Source organism: Mesoplodon mirus (genome assembly GCF_964341445.2).
Source record: "Mesoplodon mirus genome assembly, chromosome: 15".
Taxonomy (NCBI): domain Eukaryota; kingdom Metazoa; phylum Chordata; class Mammalia; order Artiodactyla; family Ziphiidae; genus Mesoplodon; species Mesoplodon mirus.
The window spans coordinates 28,544,875-28,571,734 of record NC_138991.1 but is presented as its reverse complement, the minus strand read 5'-3'; the positions used below and the strand labels follow the sequence as shown (position 1 = coordinate 28,571,734).

Below are 26,860 nucleotides of genomic sequence, written 5' to 3'. Positions count from 1 at the left end.
TGGCCTTGGGAGGTGTGTGTGTGTGTGTGTGTGTGTGTGTGTGTGTGTGTGAGAGAGAGAGATTGTGTGTATAAATGTGTGTGAATCTGTGTGGGGGGGCATGTGAGAGTGGGGGTGTGAATGTGTGTGTGGGTGTGAATGTGTGTGAAGGTATATGTGTGTGAGTGTGCGTGTGAGCATGTGTGAATATGTGTGTGTGTTGACTGCCATCTGCACCACACTGCTGCAAAGGGCTGATCTATTCTCTATCTAACCTTCACTAGAGCCCCCAGAGCTGAAGACTACTACTCCCCCATCTCACAGGAGACCAAATGGAGGCTCAGAGGGGAAGCCATTTGCCCAAGGTCACAGGGTGAGGACTGCGCAGCTGTCTTGACACCCCTGGGTGGAGAGAGGAGGGGTTTGGGCACAGGGTGAGGAGGGAAGGAGGGGGTAATTAAGGGAGTCTCAGTAGACAAAGTGATGACAGATAAATGGTTCCTGACTGTTTCACGTGCTGTTGAGGTCACCTGGATGTTATCTTTCAAAGGAATTCAGCAGTGCTCCCTAATCCCTCACCTGGGCCAGGCCCTGGGCTGAGCTCCAGGATAAAAGATAAGGCGTGGACTCCATCTTAAGAAAGTGTCAGGTTGGGGCAGGCATCAAAGTTGGGGGTGAGGTTGAATCCCCGGGGGGCCAGGGCACCAGTCTTCTTAAAACTCTGAGGTATAACTTGTATGCAGACATTGAGTATGTACTTGATGGATTTTTATATCTGCAAGTCCCCACATAACCACCACTCGGGTGGGGAAACAGCATCCCATCACCCCAGAGGGCCCCTCGGCCTTCTCCCCTTCACTACTTCCTCCAAGGATAGCCCCCCTCTGACCTCTGTCACCAAGCTGTTGCCTGTTCTTGAACATCTGGGGCCCATGTCTCTTTGGAAAGCATTTTAAATTTTATAATCCTGTATTCAGAAAACAGACCCAGATCCCAGTCAAACACAGTGCCATGGTTAAGGGGGGGACAGAGGGGACCACAGTGGTGGCAGGCTGAACCCCGGGGAGGCCCAAGGGTACATTGGCTGGCTGGTGACCAGACAGGGGAGCAAGACCACCCTGACGCTTTGGAATGAGACCGCATGATGTTTCCTGGCTCCCAATAGAGTCCAGTGCACCCCAACCCTGTATGTGGCCACTGCTGTCTCTCCAGCAACCCCCAGTCCCCATGATGCCCGTCCAGTGCCCACCCATACCCACAGTGGCACCACTGTCCAGATGGACAGTGGCTCTTGAACAAAATTCGTAATCTCTCTGTGCTTCAGTTTCTCTGTTAAACCGGGGATAATCTTAGGACCTACCTTACAGGTGTGTTAAGAGGCTGGAGTGAACTGATATTAAATAAGTTAATATTTGTACAGAGTTTAGGAGACTTCCTGATATGTGTAAGGGCTTATGTTAAAACTAAATAAAATAAACTAATGTGGATCGAATCTTGGCTGGTGTGAATATGCTAGAAGACGCAGGCGCTTTTACAGTTGGGCATTAGAACCTTGAGAAGGGGCAGAGATTTTCGTGATTATAATGTAAAGTGGGCAGGGGCTGCAGAAGGCGAGAGCACGGGTCCTCAGGGATGGGGGTGGGGTGCGGGGGTCCTATCGCTCTCCTTTGCACAAGGAACACCCAGGAGGAGGTGCCTGACAAATGCCGAATGCTTAACTTATTTCCCGGCAGGAGGGAGAGGGTCACTTGGGTCCCATGAACTTAGATTTTGCCTGCCAACCTCAGCCCTAGAGATACGGGCTGTGGAGAAGCGAGGCCTGGGTGCCGCGTGAATTACATCCCCAGGTCTCCTCACCTGGATGTGCACTCTGCACCCCCACTCCCGCCTTCCCAGAGAACGAAGGCATTTCCCCACCTGCTCAGCCTGTATTCATGCCTGGAACACCTCATCCTGCAAGCAGTACATGTATTTCACAAGTTGGGGCCAAGGGAGGAGATCTGAGTTCTCTGTCACAGCCAAGGTCCTGGAGGGTGAGACAGGTGACCTCTCTGAGCCCGGCAGGAAGCTCCTTGCCTCCTGTGTGGTCACATGGACCAAGCCAAGGGCTCAGGGCTGATCCCGGGTGGGCTTGTGGATCCAAGTGCAAGTCCCAGCTTGACTAAAGATTCATTGTGTGAGATTGGCCAGGTCATGTGCACTCCTGAGCCTCAAATTTCTGCGTCTCTCTGCAAAATGGGCACAGCCACCACCACTACTGGATAGTTAGGAGAATTAAACATGATGGAGAGACTTCCCTGGTGGTCCAGCGGTAAAGAATCTGCTTTACAATGCAGGGGATATGAGTTCGATCCCTGGTCAGGGAGCTAGGATCCCACATGCCGCGGGGCAACTAAACCCGCGAGCCACAACTCTTGAGTTTGCACACCTCAACCAGAGAGCCCATGTACCACAAACTGCAGAGCCCATGCGCCCTGGAGCCTGTGCGCCACAACTAGAGGGAGAAAACCTGCATGCCACAACTAGAGAGAAGCCCGTACGCCGCAACGAAAGATCCTGCATGCCTCAACGAAGATCCCGCGTTCCACAACTAAAGACCCGACGCAGCCAAAAAAAAAAAAAAAAAAAAAAAAAAAGAAAAAAAAGAAAGAAAGAAGAGCCAGACTACTTGGGCTCTGCCATGGGGCATTAGGGAAATGACTTAGCTTCTCTGTGCCTCGGTTTACTCATTTGTAAAACAGGGATAATAAGAGTTCCTACCTCACATGGTGGTTGGGGGATTAACTGAGTTAATAACTGTAAAGCACCTGGCATATTACTCACCACAGCAGGCATTAACTGTTATTACTGCTAATAATTTTGCATAGTCAGTGCCAATACGTAATGTGCTGATATTAACTCAGTGGCTAGAAGTTGGGCTCTGAAGCTGGCAGCTAGAGTTTGAGTCTCAGCAACATCACTCATTAGTTGTGTGACCCCATAAAAGTTACACCACCTCTCTGTGCCTTGTCTATAAAACAAGGTCAGTGCTATTATTTACCTGGAGTTGTAGTGTATAAAGGGGTTAATCAATGTAAAGCACTGACACACAGTAAGCACTAACTATGAATGTTATGTTGCCATCATTATATAACTGTCATTAATATTATTAATATTCTTATGGAGGGGACATAAAGAAACTAACATTTATTGAGCACCTACTATATACTAGCACGAGCCATGAATCATCTGGCAGGGTTATTCCAGGACAAGCATTAGCTTCCACATTCGGTAGAGGAGGAAAGTGGGGCCCCGAGAGGGTGACCTGCGTGTCCAAGATCCCACAGGTGGTGAGGGGTGACCAGACCCCACTGTGCAATGTTTGGGGCAGGAAGACCCAACGCTTAGTGAAGGCCTGCCACGTGCCGAGCACCCTAGCCCCTTTAATCCCCACACTAACCCTGGAGGGGGTATTATTGCCACAACTGTGCCAATGATCAGCCTGAGTCTCAGAGAGGTGGGCGGTTTGTTCCCGCAGCTACAAAGTGGCAGAGCCCGAATTCAAACTTGGTTTTCTTTTGGAATTCTGCTCAAGCAGGTGTTTGGGTTGCCTTACCCTGACTCCCTCTGAGCCAGGGGAAACAAAGTCTTTGTGTCTATAAAACCCAAGAGAGGACCAAACGCTGAAGTCACTTCCAAGCCCTGGGGCCCACATGATCTTCTCCCAGGCTCGTGGGCACAGGGACAAACTCACGGAGACAAGGACACTCAACACCCAGAGGGGCCGTTGTTACCCAGAAATCTTTATTACAAAAATATTTTGCAAGCCAAAAAGTTTAAGTTGCAACTATATACAAAATAGGGCCTGTTTTCTTCCCCGCAGTTTGAAAATAAACTCCCGAAACCATGCTCCTTCCATACTGTTGTTTCGACTCCTTCCTTCTCCTGGGGTTCGGTTCACAAGGTATGGGAATCTCCAGGCTGCCGGGCTGAAGCTGAACTACGTGACTTTCTTGGCCTCATTCCTTACTCCCCTTCCAAAATTCAAAATAAAATAAAATTAAAATGGCACCAAGAAAACATTTTTTTAAAATTCTGTGTGTTTGCGTGTGTGTGCTCACATGTGTGTGCTCTCTCTGGGCAGAAGAGAGGGAGACCAAGGTTTACAAGCCAACCTTTTGGAATCTGGAAATAGCTCGAGCCAGGTGGCTGGGCCACTGTGCTCCTAGATGCCACAGAGAAACTCTGGCTTGTGGGGCCAGAGCTGCCCACATGGCCTGTTGGCTCAGCCAGTTCCTGCATGCCATCGTGTAAAACAGATCACTGTCCCCCAGAGAGCTGGGTCTGCACTCGGCTCCCCGAGTTCCACCTGGAGGACCTGCTGATGGGCAGGATGGCTCAGCTTCTGCCTCTGACAGCCTGAGCCAGGAATCCCTTGGGCATCAAATGGCTGGACCCAGGGGGCAGTGAAGATTCGCATCTCAGCTCTGAGAGCTGATCAGTTACACATGAAGACCGAATAAACAGGGCTTGCAACACCTGCTTGCCCTGGGCCCATCCAGGCCCCCACACTGAATTGGAGGGGTGCGGGGTCCAAGGATAACAGGGTCACGGCCTCTGCCCAACCTCTTGAGACAGAGGGACAGAAGGTGGGTCACTCCTGGCTTCACAGCTGCCCAGTCCTCCTGGCTGTCTTGGATTTATTCCAGTTTGATCTTGACAGGGTTTGGGAGCAGAAATGGAAGATTCCACCTTCAGAGATGAGCTCAGAGAGCTGGAATGGGGAAAACAGCCAGGCTGTTCCTACCCTGCATGGCCCTAAAGTGCTTGTGAGCGGTGGAGGGGAGGGATGGCATCTTTCCTCTCCCCTCTTTACAGGTGAGCAGACTGAGGCATTGGGTCTTGGCCAGACGGAGAAGGAGGCAGCCTGGAGAAGCACGGGCAGGTTCAGACTTAGCAACCGGGGGCTCGGAAGGCAGAAGTACCAGCCTCGTGGAGAGAAGGCTAAGCGTCTCCATGGAGCAGCCAACCTGGAACCTTCTTTCCCCACCCTCAAGCCTCTGGGACTGGGAGGAACTCAGTTTCCGCTGTAAGAGAATCCCTCCTGGACAACCGACCGTCCAACCTTAGACTGCACAAGACCCAACCACGCACTTCAACACATGACAAAGAGCCAGGATAACACTGCTGTTGTTTTAAGAAAAATACAGAACAAAACACCACAGATCAAATTTTCTAACACCTCAGTTTCAAGATTGCACATTTCACATTTCTCAATAATTTACAGGCGTCCACAGCGAGAGGTTGTGAGTTAGTGCTTGCTGAAGGAAGCGAGCTCAGGTATGGAAGGGAGAGGTGGGGCCACGTGGAGTATCACCGTCAGAGGTCCTCCAGGTCTCGAGGGCCGTGAGGAGGAGGGGCGTTTTGTCCCTCAGTCCTTGGTGGCGGAGGAGTTCCTCTCCTGCCCGGGGCTTGTGGCTGGTCAGTGCAGGGAGGGGAGGCCAGGACTGCTGGCAGCCACGGCACCAAGTCTCGGGATGCGTGTCCAGCTTCTTCTCCATGGATGGGCAGTTCGATCTAAAGGGAAAACTTTCCCCAAAGCCCCAGGTGGGTGGTGCTGGGAGGAGGAGGTGGGTTTTCTCCCTCCTTACTCTGGAAGATCGGGCTGCAGAGTGTCAAGGAGGCAGTCAGTGGTCTCCAAGACCATGACAAAGACCCACAGTTGATGGACAGAGGCGTGAGAGTTCTTGCACCCCTGATGGCTCTGGCCAGGTCCCAGGTCGGTTCCCTGCCTAGTCTGGCAACACCAGCCTCCATGTGTGGCCACATAGAGGGGCCATGGCTGCCGTGGAAATGCTGGAGAGCCAGCTGGGTTGGGGAGACAAGAGCTACCCTCACTGTTGGGTCCTGTCCCACCCTGGCCCTCCAGGAACTGGGCTGGCTGTCCTCATCAAGGCTGCCCGCAATGGGACAGGAAGGCTCATGGGGACAGACCCTAGAGATGACCACGGACCTGTTCACTTCCTTTGGACCTGGACACTGGCATACTCCGAGTAGGATGGCTCAGGCTTGGGGGCTGGCTGCTTGGGGTTCCGGTTGAGGTGGATCATGTCCAGGTCGGCGTAGGTGAGGGTGTCCTCGGACACAGGTGGTGGGCGGGCCTGAATGCTGGCATACTCCGTGTGGTTGTTGGGTTCGTCGGCCTTGGGGGTGGACTTCTTCCCCTTGGGCAGGTTCAGGTCCGCATATGTGATGTCGTTGTTGTCCTGGATCTAAATGAGACGGAGAGAAGGTCATTCTGGAGCCCCCAGCCACTCACTCACCCCCAGTACCAAGTCTGGTTGCTTCTCTCTCTTCTTGGCCTCCACTGGCTCAGCCCTAGTTCATGCCCCCTCTTCTCCGGCCAAGGTCACCTGTCTCCAGCCTTGCCCTTCCAATCAGCCTCCTCCTCACACGGCCTGAAGGGTCTTCCTAACCATCAGTGTAGTCGCCTCACGTCCCTGCTTCAATGTCACCCCTTCCTGCAGGTCTCACCTGCCTTTCCTGAGGCTCTTCCCTCTGCCTACAGTGTCCAGCCCTCCTTCTTCTTGTAATGAAACCCAATCCACCCTGTCAATTTCATCCTAAGACCCTCCTCTCAGCTGGGTCCAGAGCTCCGACTCTGTGCTTCCTCAGTCTCTGCTTCTGCATCACCGCACCCACCACCTAGGACTGTCTGTGCCTGTTTGGAGGTCTGAGAAGATGCTGACCCCCCCAGTGGATGTGGATATTCACTTATTTACTCATTTATTCAACAAAAATTCACTAGGCATCTGTTATGATGCAGAAACCAAGGCTGGCACAGAAGCAGCCCCATGGATGTTAAATGAACGAATGAATGAGTGGTGGATGGATAAATGGATGGCAACAATTTCAGCCCCACTCCTGGTGAAGCTGGGGACTGGGGGACAGAAGACAGGGGTGTGTGAGAATGAGGCCAGCAGTGAACAGGAGGTAAATGTTCTGTAGGCAGAAGTTGGAGTGTGAATCCTGGTTCTGCTCTCTCTGGCTGAGGGACTGGGCAGTTCACTTAGCTGGGCCTTGGTTTCCCTATCTGTAAAGTGGGTCTAATAATAGTATCTATTGCCAGGGTCACTGGGAGGATCCGATGAGATGGTCCAGGTAAAGCTCTTAGGACGGAGCCTGGCTCATGCCAAGTGCACATATGTTCAGCACGTGTCAGCTGTCATCTGCCACCTGGCAAACCTTAACCTCTCCCACATGCTCATCTTACTACCCACAACCGCTGCCTTGAAATTACCCATCATGAATGACATACTTTGCTCCTTCTGTGCCTGGCACCTGCGCTGTAGAAGTGGAGGGGAGCTACCAACACCCATGATCCCACCTGATGCACAAAAATAACCTCAGTCCCCAACAGCTGACAGGCGCCCTGCTCTCACGTGGATCCCCCGATTTAGGCCCTAACACAACCCTGCTTGGTAGGAGTTATTTACACTATTTTACGGTGAAGAATCTGAGAGCCAGAGAAGTTAAATAATTGGGTCAAAGTCACACAGCTAGAAAAGAGCCAAGGTCTGCTGGCCTCTAAAGCTGTGGTCCGACGGCCCACAGCACTGGGAGTCCTAGTCACAGGGCTGCAAGCTCCACAAGAGCCTTGTTCACTGCCCAGGGCCTGGAACATAGTAGGTGCTCAGAAAGTCCCAACTGACTGTGCATTCTGTACAGGTTTCAGTGCTCTTTTCGCCGTCCTTCTTTCCCTGCAAAGTTCCAGAAAGAACTCTGACTTTGAAAGCCCCAGAAAGCGAAATGACGGGGGAGAAGGCCTTCCTGTCCCATGACTGGAAATGGTCTTGGGTTTCTAATCACCACCTGAGCTCATGCCCAGGACCCGCTGGAGGCAGGAAGGGTGGGGTGGGGCTGTGCTGGGTCAGGAGAGTTTTGGCCTAGAAGCACCGTGCCTCTCACCAGCCCTGACTCACTTCAACAGACTACAGAGACGACGATGACAACTGCCAGGGAAATGTCAAGGACAGCTGCCATGTTCTCATTCCAGGCTCAGGGTAGGGCCTGTCTCCTTACAAGGCTCAGAGGAGCCCTCTGCCTCCAAGGTCTGACAGCGTCAGCCGGTGCACACAGGGCCAGAGTTCTTGGAAATAGTCCAGCCATGGTGCCTTGAAATCCCCTCAGTGATGCTGGGGCGAGAGTGCCAGCTCAAGGGAGTGTGCCCTTGCATGAGGTCATTAATGACATGGGGTCTTCCCATCAGCAAAGGCAGCGCAGTGCTGCATGTTACCCCGCGTGAGAGGCACAGGGTTGCAAGGGTGCTCTTGGTGGAAGGACGGGCTGGGCACGTGCACGGAGGCTGGATGGCGTGATGAACACTAAGCCCGACTCCAGGGCACCATTTAGACAGAACACATGGTGGACGGTGCCCTTCCAAGCTGTGCAGTGTTTGGCACTGAGTCAGACTCTCGGTGGTATGATTTCCTTGCATCGACAGGAGTTGCAGATCCTGTTCTAAATTAAGACTCCTTCGCCAGGGTGGGCGGGTGCCAGGGGTGGAGGATCCTTGCTTTCCTGAGTCCCCCCTCCCTCTGCTCCAGCTGGGAGAGTCTGTCCCAGCCTGTTCCTGTTTCCCAGGAAGGGCATCTCACCAAGCACCGTACCTGGGTTGTTTCTCTAGTGTTCTTCTCGGGCTCATGCAACCTAAAAAGGAAAGAGACGCACAGATAAAAATACCCTCACTATCTCCAGTGCTCATGCAAATGGATAAGAATAACATTAGGTTCCACTTCCTATATGGGTGGAGGACACGGATGAGCGATCCCCAACAGAAACACAACTGCTTATCACATGTTTGGACCAAAGGGCTTTTCAGCAATGCACTACCTTTTTTTTTGTTTAACCTACTTTATCATCAAGGATCTTTACAAATTATAATACTCGGTGCTGGGGAAGGTGCAGGGAAACTGGCAGGTTCACACACTGCTGATGGGAGGGGCCGAATGACACAACGTTTTCTGGAAGCCGCTTGGCAAAGTCAAGAGCTTGGAAGTTGTCCTCATCTTTTGACTCATAATCGCACACTTGGCCGGGTGGGGGGGGAGGGATTCAAAATATAGAAAAAGCTTTATGCACAGAGGCATTTACCACAGAACGAGATGGGGGAGGAAGGTTTACACCTCACAGCTCCACCAACTGGGACTGGTTAAGGAAATTAGGATAGATTTGTAGATAAAGACTTAAAAGGTTTATGAGGAAGTTTTTTTTTTTTAATTACAAATGATTACATTAAAATGATAAGTATAAAAGCAAAATTCTCTGTGGAATGATTTCAATTATGAAAAATGTGTGGATAACACTGGAAGGAAACATAGTAAAATGTTAACAGCAGGGATCTTTGGGTGGTATTTTTTCTTCTTTTTAGTTTCCCATGTTTTCCCGATGTTCTATATTATACACATCTAAGTCACCATTAAGAAAGGAAAAGAGAAGGACCAAGTGTTCTGGTTAATCAAAGAAGCTCTTCAAGCACTTGATTCTGTAATTGGAGGCTGTGGCTTGGCTCACTGCAGGGTCAAGGTGGTGAGCAAACCAGAGCCACTGGCTCTGAAGGAGTTGTGTAAATTCTCAAGCTGGCCACTCTGGGGATGTTAGCCTGGATCATGTCAGAAATGAGCAATGGGGCTTGGCAGTGGGGTTATTAATGGATTTGGCATGAGCGCTTGGCTCAGAAAGCAGTTCTGGGGCAGGACGGGCCCCACGTGGCCACAGCAACGGCCCTCCAGGAGCAGGGACATCGTCTGGAGAGGAGCATCACTCAACTCAGCTCCATCCATACCCCTCCTGCTTCCAACGGGTCTGGCTTCTCACTGCCTTTGGTTCAAGTCCAATGCCTCGCCCTGCTCGTAAGCCCTGTGCAGTCTGTCCCTGGCTGACCTCCCTAGGGGTCATTCACTCCCTCACCCTCATTCACCCACTTATTCACTCACCCAATATTTCTCAAGGGCTACTTGATGTGGCCCACTTTACATGTCAACAACAGCCTTGAAGAACACCCAACCACTTTTCCTCTTGGTTAACCTTTGTTCATCCTTCAAGACTCAACTACGTTGTCACTTCCTTGGGAAGGCTCTGACAGTGCTGGGCTGGCTGGGCTGCCCCTCTGTGACAATTTCAAACTTCTTGCATATTTTCCCATCTGGTTTGTGTGTCTGGCTGTCTGCCATGCTTCTTCACCACATAGGTATGGGTGCTCAAAACTGACTTGGAATGAATGACAATCAGGCTGCCCCAGGGCCTTTGCACACTCATTCCTCCTTGCCTCTTCATCTGATTCACTCCTTCTCTTCCCTCAGAGCTGTTTCAAATAGTTCTTTCTCAGGGAAACCTTCACTGAATGCCAAACTCCATTCTCAGAACACTGGGCTCCTCTATCAGAGCAATTATTACAGAACAGAAGCAGTTACCCATTTTTCACATCTGTCTCTCCTCCGGTCCCTTCTGTCTCAGTGAATGGCATTGCTGTCACTCATCCCTGTGCTCGGCTAAGGAAGTGGGAATCACCTCTGATTCTCCTCCCTCTTCCTTTAAAGCCTGTGTCTAATCCACTGCAAGGTTTGTCGACTCTGCCTCCAAAGTACATATCGAACCCCTCCACTCCGTCATCACCACCATCCAGGTTTTAAATTTCTGAGGAGCCTCTGGCGTCTCTGCTCTATTCCTGCCCTGCCTGCACTCCACTCTCCCCATGTAAAATGCATCTGCGATGTCATATCATCTTTCTGCTTAAAAGCCTCAACTCCTTCCCACCACGCAGTGAAATCCATCTCCGAGTCCTGACTGCCTGGCCTGCGTGATGTGCCCCCACCAAATGCTCTAGTCCTCTGTCTCCGCCCTCGATCACTCAGCTCTGGCCCCCTTGCCTCCTCCATGGTCTGTGAACACGTCCAACTGCTCCTGCCTCGGGGTCTTGGCACTGGCCATTCCCTCTGCCTGGTCCACTCTTGCCCCTGATATTCCCATGGCTAGAGCCTTCTCGCCCTTCAGCTGTCTCCTAAATGTCCCCTCCTTAGATGGCCTTCCCTGACCGCCGACCGCACACCCACCCCCTGCCCCCCCAACCTCTGCTCTGCGCCTGACTTTGTGTTATTTAGTCAGTGCCTGCAGCACAGCGTGTATTAACCTCCTAGCTTGTTTGGTAACTTGCCTCCCTGTGGACCACGAGCTCCATGTGGGCAGGGACTAGGCCCATGTCATTCACCACCGGAGCCCTGACACCTAGTAATGGGCCAGTGCACCGTTAGTATGCCATAGATGTTTGTTGAATGAACGAACATCTCTCCCATGGGATCAAAAGTGCCACGAGACCAGGGCTAGTGTCTTTTTTGCTACTCTTTGCAATCCCCCAGCTTAAGGCCTGGCGCTCAATCCAGATGAATAAATGGAAAGAGTCAGGGAAGCCTTAAATATTCCAAGAATAAATTCAGCGAATGTCTGACAAGTGAACAAATGGCCGACCGAATGAACCCCAGTGCCCAATTAAGGGAGCAGAACCACATTTTTCCCTCATCTGAGCTGGGGAAGATTACAGCGTTCTCCTGTACGTTCCTAACCTAGGGAGTTAGAAATAGCCAGTCCCCCCACTGGCCCTGCAACGTGATGGGCCCTCTGAGCTCAAAGTGGTGGCATTGCCCCCTCCCCTGCTCCGCCCTCTCCCAGGGTGCTGGGTTGTTACCCATGCTAATGTCCTCTGGAAAGTGTCTGATCCCAGTCAGCCTAGCTGAAGCTGGCGGCTGCATGGGAAAGCGCCATTACCGCTCACTAGCTAACGTTTTGGCTTAGAGAGATGAAAGGGAGCAAGTGATCTCACGGCTCCCTCGGTAGGCTCATGCTAGAAAAATAAAAAACAGGCAGAAAACGGTTGGCTTCTCTGGGGAAGAAGAAACAGGCAGCAAGAGGCACTGGATCAGTGACGAAGAGCCTCAGCTTCAGCGTCAGAGAAATCTGGGTTGAGCCGTGGGTCAGCACGTACTAACGGTGGGACCTTGGGAAGGTCACACGACTTCTCTGAGCCTCAGTTTCCTCAACCACAACATAGGGACAACAGTAAGCTTCTAGAGCAGGGGTTCTCAAAGTCCAGCTCGGAAGCAGCAGCATCAGTGCCACCTGAGAACTTGTTAGGAATACAAATTCCGCATCAGAAACTCAGGGGGTGGGGCCAGGAATCTGCATTTTAACAAGCCCTCCAGGGAATTCCGCTACACACTCAAGTTTGAGAACCTCTGTTGAATTAAACTGGGACAAGAGTAAATCATAGGATTTTTGCAATAATTAAATCACCAATGGGCTAATATAGGTAAAATCATAGACCTGTGCCTGGAACACAGTAAATGCTCAATAAATGTTAGCCGCTGATGCTGCTGTCGATATTATTATTATTATTATTATTTTTTTTTTTTTTTGCGGCACGCGGGCCTCTCACTGCTGTGGCCTCTCCCGTTGCGGAGCACAGGCTCCGGACGCGCAGGCTCAGCGGCCATGGCTCACGGGCCCAGCCGCTCCGCGGCATGTGGGATCTTCCCGGACCGGGGCACGAACCCACGTCCCCTGCATCGGCAGGCGGACTCTCAACCACTGCGCCACCAGGGAAGCCCTGTTGTCATTATTATTATTGACACACCCCTTTTCTTCCAGAAATGTACTAATTGAGGAGATGACATGTAAAAAATAGTGACAACAATAAAAACAAAACAAAAAAGAGAGACACTTCCATATCTGGGGCTGTGAAGCCACCGACAGGGAGAGTTTCAGGGATTCAGGAAGTTAGAGATCGGGGATTGCTGTGGTGGTTTGGGATGGCATTTGTTCATTCATTTATTCAACAAACCTTTACCAAGCACCCATTCCATTCCGGGCATGGTGCCAAGTTCAGCAGCAATTAGCAGTGAACGTGAGGGAAGTAACCCCTGCCTTCAAGAGGGGTGGGTTATACTATGGGGACAAGTGCAGAGACAACTTGGACACACTGGGGTGTCCATCCAGGGGCATCAGGAGAGCTCCCAGGAGGGGCCTCTGTCCCTGGAGGAGGTAACACCCTTGCTGAGCCCAGAAGGAAGAGCAAGAGGTAACCAGGTAAAAGGAAGGGCGCCTACACTAGCTTCCATGTGGCACAACTCCCGGGGCGCTGTTCAGAGCCTGCCGTGACTGCCGCCCCCTGAAGCTGTGCAGACCCTGGGTGGCTCAGGAGCAGGGGTGCGGGGCACATCTCAGGGAGAGACGCCCAGCGCACAGGGCGAGGAGAGCGAGGATGCAGCGTGAGGGAGGAGGTGAAGGGGGGCAGCATCGGCTGAGCCACGGAATGTGAGCTCCAGGAGTGGCTGGAAGTAGAACTGTCCAGTGCAGCAGGGCTGGACCACGAGGGGCTTGAGGGCCTCAGGAGGGCATCTGGACTACCTCGAGGGCCACAGGGAGCCACTGAGGGGTTTTAGGCAAAGGACGGAAGCTGAGCCTTGCCCTTGAGAAAGAGTGTACTTGGGTGGGAAGTGTGACAGGTGAAGGCCCGGCAACAGGAAGCACGTTTCCCTGGGGGCAGCGAGAAGCCTGGTTTTGCTGGAGTGGTGGCTCTGCTTGTTCAGGGATGGGGAAGCTGGGAGGCTGGCCAGGGCTCAGAGCAGGAAGCCACCTGTGGAGGTCAGAGCAGGCTCTCTCCCAAGGGCACCACTGACTCCCGCTGTGGGGCAGGAGGGACACATAGTGCTTCCCAGGGCCCGTCAGACAGGTCAGAGGCTCTTGCTGTGTGCAACTGCAGTACCTAGTATTTCCCCACTGCATCTGTGGTCCCCAACACAGGACACAGCACCCCTATGCCCCCAACCTTGGTATTGTCCTTGACCCTACAATCCATCAGCAAGTTCTCTTGGCTCTACCTGTGAAATATATCCAGAATCTGACCATGTCTAAGCCCATCCCGTCACCCTGGTCCAGGCCACCACCAGCTGCTTGGACTGCAGCAGCCTCTTCTCTGGCCTCCCTGCCTGCACCCTCACCTCCTTTAGCTTGGTCCGCACAGAGTGGTCAGGGTGATACTTTTAAAACAAAGTCAGATCATCTCCCTCCTAAGCCTCCTCATCCAACCGGGAGTAAAACCCTGAGTCCTAACAGCTACAGGCCCTAGACCCCTGGCTTCCCCTCCAGATCCTCAGTTCTGCTTTGCAATTCTGAAATCCACAAAGCTCTAAAAATATCAAAAGATTTGCAAAACGCATTTGGTGGCAAAACCTGTCACGAACCAACATGAAGCTATTTATAGTTTGTATTTAGCGTCCTTGGTGTGGACGTTCATGTTTCCATGCGGGTACATTCACGTGGTAGATGATGGGGCGCTGCCTCTACTCTGCTGGGGTGAATGTCGGGGGCCTTCCCCAAAGCTGCAAAGTCTGGATTAGTCACCCATCTGCTGCATGGGCCACAGCTAAGGTACGTGGGCCTGCACCTCCTGACCTCATCCCTTCCTGGCCCTTCACTCCTTCTGCTCCAACGGCTGGCCTCCCCTATCCTCCCGGCACTGCCCACCTCGGGCCTCTGCCTCGCCTGCTCTCTCGCCCAGCAAGTGTCCCCTCACAGGTCCCCAGCTCCAGGTCCCTGCTCATATGTCCTCTTCGGAGGAGGCCCTGCCCCTGCCCTCCCTGCCCCCCAGTCTCCATCCCCTTGCTGTGTTTGATTCGACACCACCTGACAGGGCATTATACTGTTTTGCCTCCAGGCTTACTGCCTGCTTCTCTCACTGGCATCTGAGCCTCATGAAGGCCCAGACTGACTCTTGTTCACTGCTGTATCCTGAGCGCTCAGAACAGAGCTGGTGCACAGTAGAGACTCAGCAAAAATCACCGATAATGTGAATCAACAAACTAATGTACCATCTGTGATGTAATGTCATCGGCTTAGCTTCTGACCAGGTCACGGGCTTCAGGAGGGCGCAGATGCTTCTATCCTACTCATGCCGGCACTGCCAGGGCCGTCTGTGCCAAAGCACTCAATGAATATTTAGTGAACGAAGGAAAGAGCAAAGTATACAATTTGGATTCGGGGGCAGAATGTGCAGGAGTTTTCTGCCACAGTCCAAATGGGATTTGATAAGGGTCTCACTGTCTGTGGACAGCAAGCAAGAAATCAGTGCCTCTGTGTGAAGAAATCCCCTCAAATCCCCTCATTTGAGATAGTAATTAAAGATGGACCTGGTGAGAAGAGCTTACAAAGGAAAGAAATAGAACGGTTGACTGGCGCAGGAGTGCGGGTCAGTGGGTGTGCATTATGCTTTGCAGTTTTGGAGGCAAACAACAAAATAAATACAAAAGCACCCTAACCCAGTGATGCACTTACCTTGTAGAAGAAGTGGAGCCCTTGGCTGAAAGAGAGAAGAAACAAAAGCCAGTTATTTAACCTAGAAACACACTTTTCTCATGTAACTTTGTGTGTGTGTGTGTGTGTGTGTGTGTGTGTGTGTGTGTGTGTGTAGAGGCGGAGACAGAGGTTTACCTCCAAGGATGTTGGGAGGAATTATGGAAATCACCTCTAAACCACAGGAAACCCCATGTCCACCCCACTGGGGTGTGCGGCCCATTATCTTCAATGGAGGAAGACTAGTGAGCTGGGCCTTCCTGCTTTCCCATTTCTGGGAATTGCCAAAGGTCAGATCCCAAAGCAGCCTTCAGCCTGGGAGGGGTCAACTGCCCTACCTCTGTCTGAGCCTCACTTCCATCCATCACACTCCTTACCAGAGACCCTACAGCAAGCCTGGGTCCCCATCAGGGCCCTTCACTGCTGGAGAACAGGTTTTGGCAGGTCTGCTAGGTAGGGGAGTAAATGGGAATCCCACTTCTGCCACCGACTCACTTGCTGTGTGACCCTCTGTGGGTCATTTTCCCTCTCTGAGCTTGGATTTCAGTGCTTTAACTCACAGGGTTGGGCTGGACATTCATTTTCATCTCACCACTTTCCAAAAAAGGATCTTGGGAGGAAAGAAAGGGTCCATCTGGCTCAGAGATTTTAAGCCTGTGATATGGGGCATCCCACAGAGAAGCCACTGGGGCTCAGCCACCATTTGACTCTCATTTTGCTGTAAAACTGTAATTAAAAAGCAACACGCACAGGCAAATGTGCTCTGCACCACATTTTAACAGGCTGGAGGCTGCCACCATGCAAGAATTCTCACTGCCAGATTAACGCTTGGTGCCGGGCAGGTACTGGATTTTTAGGTGAGTGACACCAGTTAGATGCTGCAGCTCAGCATCTAACATTTGAATGGAGGCTGATGGGTTGCCAAATGCTGGGTCATGAGTCATCTCAGGGAGTCCAGTGATGGGACCCATCATCTCCATTTTATACCAAGGACACTGGATGACTCCCTAAGGTCACACAACTGGTAAGTGATAGAGTTGAAATTAGAATATTTCACTGTGAGTATGAGGTAGAGGATGGCAGATACCTCCAGGGACCAATGAGGGAGAAGGGGTGTCTCATTAGGATGGAGGTGAAGTGCAGAGTGGTCTCAAACGTAGTCCCTGGAGACCCACTGTCCAGGTGTGAATCCTGGCCTCAGCACCCACCAGTTGTGAGACCCTGAGCAAGTTTCATAACTTTCCCATGCCTCAGTTTCCTCATCTGTAAAGTGGGGTTAGGCCTGTGAACAGTTCCTGGAACATCAGATGTGACTGAGGGCCAGTTGTCACTGTCTCTAGAGCCTATGTGTAACAGCTGGGCTCTGCACACAAGCAGACACACCACTCAGGGCTGGGTGGCCTTCACCAGCATCTGCAGTTCTCCAACCCCCCTCACCCTCCAGAACACTGGGTCACTGATGCCCAGGCCCATGGTAATGAGCTCACATGTGCCGGAGCCTGATGTGGTGGCCAGGGATGAGGCTCCAAAGGGGACTGGGACACTAGTGGACACCGTGAACGCTCCATCCAAAGGCAGGCTTATCACTCTTGGTGGGCAACAGACCCTGCTTCCCCACCTGAGGAGGAGTCCTTCCTGTGCGGGGGCTCCAGGAATGTTAGGGAAACCACCCTGTAGATCACCTGGCAGAAGCTCTTCTGGATTCCAGAGATGGGGGCCCTGAGGCCAGCCCTCCTGGACGGGAGCTGGAGGCTCAGGCAGTGTCTCAGAGCTGAGTCCCTCCAGCCAGCCCAGCGGGGAGGGAAACTTGGGGACCAGAGGAAAGGGGGTGCAGGAGGGGTGCGTGGCTGATGCACAACATGCCTGTTGAGCTCTGCCTGGAGGTCTGGGCGCAGAAGCACAGCTCGGGACCACACTTTGCATTTTATAATCTGCGGCATGTGGTGGGTCACAACCAGCATTTTAAAAAGAATATAGTACAAAATATGACAAAAAGGAAAATATCAGAGTTCCAATTTTATAGATGGGGTGTGTGTGCATTGGGTTGAGACATGAAATGTATTTCTATCACTTGTAGCCAAAAAAGTTTCAGAAACACTGGCTTAAAATAGTCTCCTTCAAGAGTGGGAAAGAGAACATGTATCTTTTTAGGTCTCAGAATGTGTCAGAGCTGCTGTTTCACATGAGCTTATTTGTTTCATAACTATCCTCTAAGGCAGGCACTGCCACACCCATTTTACAGGTGAGGAAATGGAGGCTCGTGGAGGCCAAATTGTTTAGAGCATAAAACAAGGGTCTGGAACCCTAGTTTGTCTGACTCCAAAGTCAGAGGTCTGGCCACAGCAACAACCACACACACACACACACACACACACACACGTGCTTGCCCACACACATGCATGAGCACGCAAACAAGGGGATGATGTCCTGGATTTGAACTTATACCCTCCTGCTGCAGTCAAAGGCCACACATCTTGGCACAGTGAAGAGAGCTTTCCAGGGAGGTGGCTCATGTTTCCAGGCTCATGTACAATACTGACGGCAGGAGTTAACACTGAGCACTTGCTGTGTGCTGGGCATCTTACTAACATTGTACCCACAGTCAGCCATTTAATCCTCCCAATGGCCTCAGAAGTAAGTTGTGGTATTATCCCCACTCCCTTCTAGCCTCCTGCCAGGGTGCTGGGCATGTAACCTGGACAGGTAAGGGGAAAGCAGAAGTCTGCCTGGGGCTCCTGGGAAACACTGTTTCCTCCCTGAGGCCCTCTTGCCACCCTGGCATCTCCCTGCTTCCCACCTTGGTAGTGGTCCCACGAGGATGTGAGGCCTGGAGCAGTGATGGCTGTGAGGGTGCTGACCCACCCAGATTCCAGCCTGGTGAAGGGCCCACACAGCCATGGCACTGTTACCTCTGGACTTCTTGTTACCGGGAGTAACTGGACATCTTTATGGCTTAAACTGTGTGAGGCCTCCCGCTCTGGGAAGGACAGCCCAGGGGCAAACTCATGAGGAGGAACTGAGGGATGCACCCACCTTTCTTCTGTCTGATTCGAAGGAGGTAGAGGGCGGCGATCAGCAGGGCCACCAGCAGGGCACACACTACGCCCACCACGATGAAGATACTGTTCCAGTTGTCAGCCTTGTCTAGGACCACACAAAATAGAGGCTTCTTGTAGGAAAATTTAAAACAAAAAAAAGGAAAACCCACTGCCCCTATTCACTATGAGGCAGGCTTCATTAACTGCAAACATCTGGCTCAGACATTTCAGGCCACATGGGCACGTCCATGGGTCTGCACACACCTCTCCTCATGGGTTACCCACCGGCAGTGCAAAAACCGTGCCGAGGTAACAGGGGGGAAACGCTGCTGTCAGCCTCGGAGAGGCCCAGCTGCAGGGCATGGGCAGGAATCTCCCTCCCGAGGAACAGACATATGTTCCTCCTCATCTAAGTGAGCCGTGGAGCGGCCACACAGGGGCGCAGGTCTGCCCGGAGCTCCTAACCGTAGCTGGGGCATCACACAGCGCAGAGGGCAAGGGTGGTGAGGAGTGCTGGACGTGCGTCTGGACATGCAGAGCCCCGAGGCTGTGCCCTGGTCCGTGCCCAGGGCCTGGGCCTAGGAGCGCTGAGCCCAGGACATGGGACACGGAGACAGGGCAGGGGTGGCGCCGGGCACAGGCAGGGGATCCCACATGAGGGCAGAGTAGGAGGCCAGGAGCAGGTCTCAGACACGTGGGTTCAAATCATTGCCCTTTGTGGTGTGACCTTGAGCAGGTCATTTAAGCCCCCACGACACACTGGCTTATGTTATTGAGGCCAATAGTAATCTCTACCTCATTGGATAGCTCTGAGGATTACATCACTAACTAAACCAGCTCACACATCAACCAGCTAACTCACTCTTTCATCCTTTCTAAAAGTATTTCTTGAGTGTCTACTGCATACCCAGCCCTGAAGCTACAATGCTGTGACTGGTCCTAGCAGCTGAGACTCAAAGCTGGGGGGTCACCAGGGTCACCTCCCTCAACATTGCCAGAAGCAGGCACAGCAGCCCAGAGACGGGCACTGACTTGTCCAAGCTCCCCAGCAAGACTGTGGCAGGCGGAGTGGATCCACACAACCTGTCTCCAGAGGCAGGGCTCATCCTGTGAAAACCAGCCACTGGTGGCACCAAAGGGCACCGTGACAGGCCCCAAGGCTTCTTTAGAGCTGTTCCCTTGAAGGATGCACGAAGGAAGGAAATGGACTCTATTCTAATCCATTCAAAGGGTCGCTACATACAAGCGTACAGGTGATGGAACATTCCACAGTGGTCCCAAAACACCAACTAGGTGCTGCCGTTTTGAAGAAAGAAGGGAGACACATCGACAACAGGTTGGATGGGGGCTGACGCCTTTCACTCTCCCAGAAGGGTGGCAGCGTCACCATCACCTTAAATGGGCCTAGGAATGTTCCCTGGGAATCGTCCCACAGAAATAGCTGCGCATGTAACAGAATATGTACAAGGACATTTAGTGTAGCATTGATTTTACTTGAGATAAGCCACAGACACCCTGAAGCCCCCATCCCTACTCCCAGTGGAGCACCCTTGCGATGGCAGCCAGGGAGACAAGGCCCAGGTAAGAAAGAGCAAGCCGGAGGGAGGTGGGCGGACATGGAATGGTGAACACAATTACTGTTAGTGAAAGAAAGCAAGAGGCAGGACGCTATGGACAGGACGATCTCTCTCCTTCCCTACTTTCTTTCTTTCATGGATATTTATGTCAAAAGATCTATAAAGAATATACCAAACTCTAACAAGTGGTCACTCTTGGGGGTGTGGGGTTTGGGGGTGGGAACTGACTCTAAAGTTCTATTTTACATCTATTCACTTCTAGATTGTTCTATAAAAAGCACGAATTACTACCTTTAACATTAAAAAAAAGGTAAAGAACTGGGTCAGTTGGAGTGGAGGCCTCACCAAGAGGTTCATCTGCATCCTGGTTCTTCTGGGGAGCAGAGGCCTCCAGGGTGTGGGTTTTGGTGACCGCCGGCTGTCCGTCATGCTCCACCTGGCAGGTGAGCAGCACAGCCTCCCTGTGGGCAGAGGAGTTCACCACGAGCCAGCTCGTCCGGTTAAAGGTCCCGTCCTTGTTCTCTAGGAGGGTCGAAGCCATGTCTATTCGGGACACATTTCCGTTCTCCAACCAGGTCAGCTGTAGGCGCTGGGGGTAGAACTTGTTCACCTGGCAGGTGACATTCACCTGGTTCCCCGCCATGGGGTGCTGGGTAATCGTCAAGGTAGGCGGAACTGAAACAGCACAGGCAGAAGCTCTGACCTTATGGAACCAACAGGTCACAGGAGAGGGGCTGGATAACAGCTTCCAGCACAGCAAGGGAGTCACCAGAGGACAGGGCCAGGCATGCAGCATGTGCTCAAACACCGAGGGTCTCTTTGCATATAAATGAAATCATAAGCACACTGCAGGGCACACAGTAGGTGCTCAAGGACTGAGCTCCTATTAGGTTAATAATGTGTGCCATCTACAAGCACAGCCCCTGGCATGCAGTTGGAATATAATAACTGCAGCAAAATATATGAAATCACCAAGCACATAGGGACCTGGATTATAGTAGGTACTCAGTAGTTGGAGAAACTATTGATAAAGTAAAGGAAACTACTTAGCACAGTGCTTGGCACATGAGGGGTGTCCACCTGGCAGCTGCCGTTAAAACAGTAGTTAGTGACCAGCTCATCTAGGAGCCTGGTGATGGGGCAGGACTGTCAGGAAGTAGATTCCAGGCAATTTGAGGCCTGGAGCAAAAGGCAGGGAGGAGGAACAGGCTGGGGCCTTGAGGGCAGGTGCGGGCTCAGGCTGGCGTGAGGGGCTTCTACCTCGGATGGTCTCAGACAAGTTGGCTGTCCCACGAAGAGGAGGGTCTCCCTGCAGGGTGGTGTGGGTCACCTCGCAGATGACCTGGGAGCGAACATCCCCCGGGGCCAGCACCACCTTGGCTGTGCTGGAGATGCTGTAGGAAACGTTGTTTCCTTCTGGTTCCACATTGGTCTGGGAGGCTGAGAGCTCATTGCCATTTTTGAACCATTTCAGGGAGATGTTTCTGGGGGAGAACCCGTGGGATTTGCAGGTGAAGCTCACTGTCTGCTCAGGTGTGACCCTCACTGTGGGGCCTGATACCACAGGAGGAGAGGGTTTGGCTACAAAAGGAACATTTATAAATGATGAACATGATTGTAATTATCATCACTAATGATAAAAATGTGACACAGTTAAGAACCACCACACATATTATTTTTTAAATTCTTCACATAGTTCTGGTAGGGCAGTGTCATCATCCTCATCTGACAGAGGAGACACACAGGTTCCCAGAGGTGGCTCTGAGTCAGGGGCAGGGCTGACACGGAATTCCAGGCCTGAGTTCAAAGTCCACCTTCTTACATCTGCCAGGTGATTTCCCACCAGTTTGGGCAAAGGAACAAAAGTACTGATTGGTCTTACTCTCCTATTAACTGTTCCTAGCTGGGCTCCCCCTGGAAAACTTAGGTAAGTTCGGAGAAGTGTTTACAGAAGTAAATGCAGGGGAAGCGGGGTCATAGCGGGACCACATGGAAGCTGAACCAGGCTGGCCGTCCAACGAGAGGTGTGGCCACGGCACCTCCCAGCTCCTCATCTGTGAAAGGGGACAGCAGGCATTACCCTTCCCGGGCTGCAGTGAGGGTCAAATCAGGCAGTGGGAGCATTTTTGCTATGAGTAAAACACAAGATGATTCACAAAATTAAACAAACACAGATCCGTCTTTAACCCAGACTGTATTTATACCCAGAGCTGTGCCTTCAGGTGTCTATGAATTTACTGCATAGTTTTCATTCTTTCCACGAATATTCCAGTAGGACTAATGTATCAATCCCTGAATTTCAAAGGAAGGGGGCAAATGGATGTTCTTCTGAATCTGGGTTCCTCTCCTGGGTCTGTTTAGGTTGAAACAAAGATCACTGAGTGCTAAGAAACCAAAGGTGGTTAATTTCTTAATTGTTATTCATTCAGAAGAGACATAGACACAGGCCTATGAAGCAGCAGAAGCACCTCTTGTGTCCTGAAAATGTACACAAATCAGCAAATCAAAAGTGAGGGCAGTTTCTCCCTGTAGAAGGGTCCTCTAGGGTGTCTCCAAATTGTTCGTTATTACGTAACACCTCCTGTAAAAGTTGGCAGACAGCAGCTATTATAAATATTTGCATTTGTAAATATTTCACTTGCTTCCTAAAACTCATCAAACATTTTGAGGACATAGTAAGGAGGTGTTACTTGAATAAATCAAGTCAAAAAAACACCAGCATCCTGGACCTAAGTAAAGGGAGCAGATACTGTGATCAGTTAGCACTTATAGTTTTTGGGAGCCTGATGCTGGGCTGATTCCTCCAGGAACCTCAGCTCTCTCATTCCCCACATCAGTCCTGAGAGGGAGGCTCGAGAGTGGTCCCATTTATGGGATGAGGCCTCAGGGAGGATGCAGCTGGCCAAGGGCACCCAGCGAGGAAAGGCCAGAGCTCATCTCACTGCACACAGCACTGACTGATTTTAGGGTCTCTGATCTTTATTCTCAAGCTTCAGCGTCTGATTCTAGACAAAGTGGATCAAGCACCACCTGGTAAGATGAGTGAGGATGTATGTAAAACACAGAGCCTGGTGTATAGTTGCTTAATCAATAATACAATAACATCTTAATCATAAGATCTGGTCATTCCTAGGTCTGAAACTATGTACTTATTCTCTAAGTAAGAAGGCAAAACAAAAGTATTATGGAAAAAAACAAGAAAAGTCTCAAATCTTGTTCCCTGCGGTTGCCATGAAAATTCCACTTGAATAAAGGAGTAGGAAACCACCAAATTATGATTCTCTCCCTCTTTTTAAAAATAATCCCCTCAGGGAAAAATTTGGGGGAACTGGCTTTCAAAACACACAAGGGATCATAGGCATTTTCCTGCAGGTCAGCCCTTTACAGAAGCTGGAAGCATTTTGAAAGGAGGGAACACAGACTTGGTCAGTGTCACTGTGGTGTACTGAGGCAGGAGGGCTCTGGGCAGAGCAGGGAGTGTCTGCAGGGATTCTAGCACCTGTTTACACACACACACGTGTTTAAAATATGGGAAAGTTTCCCCAGAGATGAAGCTCGGGTCTAAACAGGGTGGTCTGCGTGGGCAGGAAGCCCCTCTCAACCCAGATGAGCTCACCGGGGAGGTGTCTCTGCCTCTCCACTCAGGCTGACTTCTTTGGGCCTCCTAAAAGCTGTCACTGTCCTGGACTATTCTGAAGCACCCACACCCGGAAGAACAGTTCTTACAACTCAGGCACCACGGGGGACCCACCTTTGTCAGGGAAAAACCACAGCCTTCCCTCTGTGACCTCAGAGAACATGTAGATCAGGGCTACTCTGTCCTGGCTGGGCACCAGCATCCTCTGCAGGAGTTAAAACACTCACCTGCCCAGGCCCACATCTGGCCAATTAAATCAGAATTTCTAGGGTGGGGATAGGGTCTGGGGAGCTCGTCACTGTCTCCCATGTGATTCCAATGAGGAGCTGAGGTTGAAAGGCACCCAGCCCCACCCCAACTCCAGTTGTACTTAGTCCTGGAGGGAAAGTGACCCATCTGAGGTCCTCTGGCTCCGGCACATCAGAGCTCACGTTGGTGGAACACGTTCCGGGTGCCAGGCTCTGCTCTAAGCTCTTGACATGTATCCTTCATTCAGTCCCTGCAGCAGCTCTGTAAGGGCAGTGCTGTCACTGATGGACGAGGACACTGAGCCCCAGTGTGGAGAGGGACTCGTCAGAGGTCCCAGAGCCAGGACGGGGCAGAGCTGGGATGGAGGCCCAGGCAGGGGGGGCTCGGCCCAGGCTCTCAACCGCTGTGCACTGAGCTCAGTGACACCCAGCCCACTCCATCCAGGGCTTCCTAGATCTTCTTCAGTCATCACAGACTCCTGAAAGGCAGCGTGATTACCACCATTGCACAAATGGGGAAACTGAGGACTAGAGGGAACTGAGATATGCCCAAGATCACACAGCCTGGGAGGCCAGCACCACCACTCCCTGAGGGGCTGTCCTGTCATCAGGTCATTGTACCCTCAGGACATCCTGCAAAGGCTGTGTGATTATCCTCTTTCTACACGTGAGGAAATGGGGCCCAGTACAGGGAACTGGGTCACAGCCTTGAAAAAACACCTCTAGTGGGGGGCCCCTACTCTGTGCTGGTGATTTAGACAGAGCACCTCAAATCCTTCCAACTCTCCTGAAAGGAGACCATGATGATCACCATTTTACAGATGAGAAAACTGAGGCTGAGAGAAATGAAGGGACTGTCTCCTCACCCCCCCACCATGTCCCAGAAGTATTTCCTGTCGCATCCAAGCTTTCATGGCCATCAGCAGAGCAAGAGCCCCACCTTCACAAGCCCCCCCACTGACCACCACCCTCCCCTTTTCCCTCTGAGATTCTTGACTTCAAGCAAGTACAGGGAGGAGTGGCCTCTGAGGGCCCAGGCCTGGGGACCCTGTAGCAACAAGGGAAGACATGGGCTCCTGACACCTGAATCTAGAATATGAACTCTTGCTCACACGGGGCCCCCAGCACCCTCTAGGGAACACCTCCCCCTCCCCATCCTCACTCTGCTGAGCCAGGAATGGGCGTGCATGGTGCTGCTGGGATTGCACTGGCCCCTCTTTGCTCTGTCCATTCTACCCTTCCCAGAGCTGCTCCCCCATGAGGCCTAGTGAAGGAGCAAGATGGCAACAACGGAGAGAAAAACTCCTGATGCTTTTAAGTGTGTCTTTTAGGAACACATTCAGGACATCGTGAGACATTGTAGTATCTGTCTGATCTGGTTGTAAAGGTAGTCCTGCCTCTCACACAGGACTTTTTCTCATAGTTATTACTGAAGAACAGAACAATACAGGATTTTATAGGAGAGGGTTGAAGCTTTCTCTACACTTTGACAAGCACAGTGGGGGTGCAGAGAGCAGGGTGTGAGTCAGGATGCTGGGGGTTCAGTCTTGGCTCCCCTACCTGCTCACCAGCCACATCCCTTTCTGAGCCTCAGTGTCCTTATCCGTAGAAGGGAAAACAGACAGCCCTTCCTTCTGAGCACTGGTTATAGGGAGAAAAGGCCATGAGGAAGATTCAGCGTCTGTCAGGCTGCTGTTCCCTGGTCCCCTCCCCTCGCTCCTTTCTCATCCAGGGAATCATCTGGGCAGGTGGCCTGGGAAGGAGGACGAGCAGCCTCCTGGGAGGCAGCTGATCTGAGTGGTGGTGGAGCCCCTTACTAGCTGTGATTGGCTGAGCAAGGGAACCACCATCTGGGAAGTTTAGTAATAGCTGCAAAGTCAGGATAAAGGCACCTTCCCTATGTCCAGGGGTAATGGGGAGATTCGATTGCTACCACATCTAGGAGGGAAATTTGGCAATATCCACACGAATTAAAATACACATAGTCCATGATCTAGCAATGCCACTTCCAGCGGGCATCGCCCACTTGAGTAGAGTGATGCAGGACAAGACTATCCACTGCAGTGCTGTTCTAATATCCTAAGTTTGGGAACAACTTGGTATTTGTCAACAAAAGACTGACAGATGCTGTCTCCATATGCTGAGTGCTTTGCAGCTGTTGAAACACTGGGCAGCTCCAGGTGCTGATATGGAATGAGGGATTTGTGGCTAAAAATAGGGAGAGGTTCCCAGTCACCTTGGGCCTCAGGGCCTGAATGTGAGGGGCAGTCTGAACCTTGGGGAAACCTATGAAAAGGCTCCCTATTCAACAGTTAATTCAAGGAGCTTTTATCTTGTCCCCTCTATGTGCCAGGCTCTTCCATGAAACCAGTTCCAATGGTGGTGCAGGAAGGAGTCTGGCCTGGAATCAGATTGGGTTCTGGAAGGATTCCCTCACTGACCATGTGACTGCGGTCTAGGTCCCTGTCACGTCTTGGCCTCAGGCTCCCCATGTGTACGTTGGGGGTTGCACCGGATGGTGTCTAAAGGTCCTCCCTGTGTCACAGCCCAGGATTCAGGAGCTAGGAAGAGGATCCAGGGTCCTTGCCAGAAAACTCTAAATGAGCACCTTTGCTACCTCAGTGGGGCAGCCCCTAAGTCACCCACATGGGGAACCTCTTTCCCGGGGAGGGACATTCTGAGATGACCCAGCTCTGCTGGGAGCCTTCAGTGACTGTGTGAGTCGGTCCCTGAGTCACAGGAGGGTTTTCCCAACAGACCCCCAGGAAACACCCAACCTCTGGGCATCTCCTCTAGCCCGGGCCGTCAGAGTAAGCACTGAACCTATGCCTCTAGGAATTTCTTCTCAGTGTGATGTTTCTGAAGAGGAAATAAAGAAACCCTGCCCTGGATAGACTTCTCTTTGGAAGGGGAGAGAACATAAGTTCCATGGGAGAAGAGCCTTGTCTGCTTTGTTCATTGCTGCTTCCACAACACCTGGAGCAAGGCCTGGCACACAGT

General features: G+C 51.7%; 1 protein-coding gene across 3 annotated transcripts in view; it reads right to left on the bottom strand.

Moving 5' to 3' along the window:
- Positions 1-3,741: 3,741 nt before the first annotated feature.
- SIRPA (signal regulatory protein alpha) overlaps positions 3,742-26,860 on the bottom strand; it is a 43,033-nt gene continuing 19,914 nt past the window's right edge. For 2 of the 3 annotated variants that reach the window (XM_082644007.1, XM_082644008.1), the window contains exons 4-9: positions 21,236-21,556; positions 20,321-20,650; positions 18,394-18,504; positions 15,343-15,367; positions 8,628-8,667; positions 3,742-6,230 (exon numbers count right to left, since the gene is read on the bottom strand). In XM_082644007.1, coding sequence (XP_082500133.1) covers positions 5,976-6,230; positions 8,628-8,667; positions 15,343-15,367; positions 18,394-18,504; positions 20,321-20,650; positions 21,236-21,556 — 1,082 coding nt within the window. In that variant the 3' untranslated portion in view covers positions 3,742-5,975. The remainder of the gene's footprint in view (positions 6,231-8,627; positions 8,668-15,342; positions 15,368-18,393; positions 18,505-20,320; positions 20,651-21,235; positions 21,557-26,860) is intronic. The other variant, XM_082644009.1, reaches the window with a different exon arrangement.